The following is a 4,554-nucleotide window of genomic DNA, read 5'->3' on the forward strand; positions in this document are numbered from 1 at the left end:
GCATCCTTTCCCACGTGATGAGGACCCTCGCCCCCACTGGCTTCAATAGTGAGCTGAGCACTATTTCCAGTGTGAGATGGAGCACTTTTAGACATCTTAAAAAAAGAGTCAAAATCCTGGATTCCACTGCTGTTTTTGGACCTGGAAACCACTAGGTTCTCATTGTTAGCTCTGCTCACATTTAGTGCTCTTGTTTCTTTTCCTGTGCACACAGATTATTTCATTTATGAATTTTGCTGTACTTCCTCCCCTCCCATTTTTTAAATGCTTGCCTTTTCCATGTATTTGCAGCACAGGGGCTGGTGAATGAATGACCGATTGAACAATCTTGACCTAAAATATTTGTTGTTGTGGGACCTTAGTTGTTCATTGATTGCTTTCTCACATGTGCCTTGATCAGGAGCCTCCAGCTGAGCCAGTGACCCCTTGCTCAAGCCAGCAACCTTGAGCTTCAAGCCAGTGCTCATGGGGTCATGTCTCTGATTCCACGCTCAAGCCGGTGACCTGTGCTCAAGCTGATAACCCTGCGCTCAAGTTGGATGAGCCTGCTCTCAAGCCGGTGACCTCGGGATTTCAAACCTGGGTCCTCAGGGTCCCCGGCTATCTACTGTGTCACTCTATCCACTGTGTCACTGCCTGGTCAAGCTTGAGTTAAATTTTTAATGAAATCTTTTTCTTGTTTCAGAAATAAAAGTGGGAGAGATAAAAAAAAAAGCATGTTTTATCTGACTTCATGTATTTTGTAATCTCTCCTTTTTTACATGAGCAAGGTGTTTGGTCTTAAAGGTAAGAACTGAGAGATTTTGTTTTGCAGCTTCTTTCCTAACAAAAGGTGTTCTCCCTCCTAACAATGCAGCTCTGGCTGGGCGCAAGAATCCAGAAACAAGCACCTCACAGAGGCAGCAAGAGCACCAGGACACTGTAGTCACACATCATATCAGCAGCAGAAGTAGGTAGATGCCTGGTTTGCAGAACTACTTTGATGGAGTACATTAATGAAATCCTCTTAATCTGCCTCTCTAAGTCCCTAAATTCCTGGTAATATTGCAAGGACAAAGGTCGGTGTTAGGATAGACTGTTGCTGTCAGAACCACCTGGTCCTCAGCAAACACAAATTCCCATCAGGCAGCTTTGCATTTGCCTTGATTTTCTCTGCTTCATCATTTAGTTGCTGCTGCAAAGAGATAATTTAATCTCTGAAACGAAATAGGCAGGGCCTCTCCATGAGGCTTGCAGTTAAACCAGCAGCACAGAAAAAAACCTATCTATTGGGGTTCGAGCCTATAGCTGCAGTCCTGAAATTCTCCATAATTTTACCTTTGAATTTGTGTTTTGTATGTGAAGTCTGAAGGGACAGTGGAACACACACATGTGATTGCTGTGCATCGTACCACCTTTCCTCCTCCCGGGACAGGTGCTCAGCCACCTGCTCCTCCACCCCTGGCACTTTGGGTCCTGTCCAGTCTTCCCACTTCCCCATTCAACCCACTGCCACTGCCATTCTCTCCACACCCCGGTGAAGAACTGGGTGCCGTGCAGGGAGGTCTTCGGTCTAGTGCTCACTCTGCAGTCTCGTGATAAGGCATGACGGGGGTCATCGCGTCCTCGGCTGGTAGGGCCACAGCACACTCCACAGGCAAGTCAGTGGGGCCGAGCTTCTCATCTACCCCCAACCCAGTACTGAGTGGGTCCTGGTGTAGAAGTCACTATCCTTAGGGAGTCACCTGTCTGCCTTTGGTTCAGGTGGCAAACCCAGGAGAAGGGCAGATGCCTAGCTCGGCTTCCTGGCCCCCAGCCTGAGCACAGCATATTGTTTCAGTGAGGGCAGCAGGGGGAACCTGGCAGTGGGAGGCATGGCTAAGCTGCAGGACTGGTTCTTCTTTCTCTCTGCAGAAGTCTTTTTGCCCTAGGGAGTAGAACATTACATAGTAAAATCAAACACCATGAGAGGTCAAGAGAGACCAAAAAAACCAAAACAAAACAAAAAAAGTAAGCTTTATACTTTAAGAAAATTTTTCCCATATTTAAAAAAAAGAACCTTACATATTTATTTTACATTGAGCTCTGCAAACTATGTAGCCAGTTTATATACAGGGAGTAGGTAATTTTATTGTGAAATAAATACTGGGTGAAGCTATTTCATGCCAATTGAACTTCAAGCAATTTTAGGATTATGAATATCAAGAGTGTTTCTACAAAGTAACAGAACACAGAGAAATATGTTTTGTAGAAAACTTATAATTATCAAAGGAAGTTTTCTTTCATGATTCACACCTTACACTACAGGGATTTCTTGTGAAAAATTTCTGATGAGGGAAGTTTATTGGCCAGCTTTTAAAAACATTTTAGGTGTTAACTTCATAGACAATGTGAAGGTGGAAACTATTAAAAGGTGCCTTCTCCATTATGTAATTATATTATATGAGATTATGCTTTGGAAAGAGGAACTTCACAGGTATAAAGAGCCAAGTATTTAAATTAAAATTTTCAATTATTTCAATGATCTGATTACTTGCCAGATAAAAATTTATAGGTTTTTCTTAGAGTTAACTATCTGTGAAGGTTAGAGATAGTTACAGAAATAATTGCATGAATTAAAGACAGAAAGAATAGTTTTCTGGGCTCTACAATTTCTTTTAATCTATCTTTATAATTACAATGGGGAAAGGAGGTAATCTGAAGCAATATTTAAAAGTAGTTGCTAAAATATGTAGCTTAATTTTTTTAAACTTTCAGAATTGAAAATATCCTCCCCTATCATAAGACAAGACAGGATCCCAGCAAGCATCAGACTGCAGAACCATGAGCAGCGATCTTCCTCCACCTGCTACTGTGCTGCTTTGCTATGAGAACGTGAGTGGATCTTGCATTAAAACTTCCTACTCGCCCGGACCCAGGGTGATTCTCTACGCAGTGTTTGGCTTTGGGTCTTTACTCGCTGTATTTGGAAACCTCTTGGTGATAACGTCAGTTCTTCATTTCAAGCAGCTGCACTCTCCAGCCCATTTTCTCATCGCCTCTCTGGCCTGTGCCGACTTCCTGGTGGGGGCGACCGTGATGCCCTTCAGCATGGTCAGGTCCGTGGAGAGCTGCTGGTACTTTGGACAAAGTTTCTGTACTTTCCACACGTGCTTTGATGCAGCATTTTGTTACTCTTCTCTCTTCCACTTGTGCTTCATCTCCATCGACAGGTACATTGCTGTCACTGACCCTCTGGCCTATCCCATCAAGTTCACAGTGTCTGTGTCAGGAATTTGCATCGGCATCTCCTGGACCCTGCCCGTTGCTTACAGCGGCGCCGTGTTCTACACAGGTGCCAGTGAGGACGGGCTGGAGGAATTATCCAGTGCCCTTCACTGTATAGGAGGTTGTCAAGTTGTTGTAAATCAGGACTGGGTGTTGATAGATTTTCTGATATTCTTCATACCTACTCTTGTGATTATCATTCTTTATAGTAAGATTTTTCTGGTAGCTAAACAACAAGCTATAAAAATTGAAAATTCTCAAAGCAAAGCAGAATCATCCTCAGAGAGTTACAAAGCCAGAGTGGCCAGGAGAGAGAGAAAAGCAGCTACGACCCTCGGGGTCACAGTGGTGGCATTTCTGATTTCATGGTTACCATACACAATTGACTCATTAATTGATGCTTTTATGGGCTTCATAACCCCTGCCTATATTTATGAAATTTTCTGTTGGTTTGGTTATTATAACTCAGCTATGAATCCTTTGATTTATGCTTTATTTTATCCTTGGTTTAGGAAAGCTATAAAAATTATTTTAAGTGGGAAACTTTTAAAGAATAGCTCATCAACCATTAATTTATTTTCAAAATAATGTAAGCACTAAGTTAAGAAATTCAAAAGCTCTTTTAAAAATTTGAATATTATGAATTTTAATAAAATAAATGCATAATACCTTTTTGATTTAGAGAAATAATTTTCAAATTAACCAGGAAGAAAGTCATGAGAAGGTGCAGCCATTAATACTTCCCCATAAACTATTGTAAAGATTTTTGCTATCTAACTAATAAATAAGAAAGTGAGTTTACACTTGTCATTTTTCTCAATGCAATCTACATGTACTGCCACGTGCTCTTGTTTCTCACAATTCTAGGGGCTAGACTTCTAAAATCAAGGTGTCAAAATGGTTGATTTCTTCTGAGCATTCCTCTTTTGTCTTTTCTCTGGGTCCTCACATAATCTTTCTTCCGTGTGTCCCTGTGATCTAATCTCCTCTCTTATAAGAATAGCAGTCATATTGAATTAGAGCTCACTCTAAAAAAACCCCACCTTATTTTAAATTAATTACTTTTTTAAGACCTTATATCTAAATATGGTTACATTCCAAAGTACGGTGGGGAGGGGGTTAGAACTTCAATATATCAATACTCTGGGATACAATTCAGTCATAACAAACACAGTCTGTTGATACTGCGCCTCTGTGACTCTTTCTCCTTGTTCTTTTGTAGTCAGTTTGTGCCTCTCAGTAGCTTTTCGGGCAACAAGTAAACTTCTACTTAAAGGCTGGGCAGATTCTTGAAATGTTTATTTGTAA

At 41.2% G+C, this 4,554-nt stretch overlaps 1 protein-coding gene across 1 annotated transcript; it reads left to right on the forward strand.

The window, feature by feature from the left end:
* The first annotated feature begins 2,802 nt into the window (after positions 1-2,802).
* Positions 2,803-3,834, forward strand: LOC136316295 (trace amine-associated receptor 6-like). The gene has a single exon (XM_066248279.1). The coding sequence runs from the start codon at positions 2,803-2,805 to the stop codon at positions 3,832-3,834; it is 1,032 nt and encodes a 343-aa protein (XP_066104376.1).
* The last annotated feature ends 720 nt before the right edge of the window (positions 3,835-4,554 follow it).

The sequence above is a fragment of the Saccopteryx bilineata genome, chromosome 12 (assembly GCF_036850765.1).
Source record: "Saccopteryx bilineata isolate mSacBil1 chromosome 12, mSacBil1_pri_phased_curated, whole genome shotgun sequence".
NCBI lineage: Eukaryota > Metazoa > Chordata > Mammalia > Chiroptera > Emballonuridae > Saccopteryx > Saccopteryx bilineata.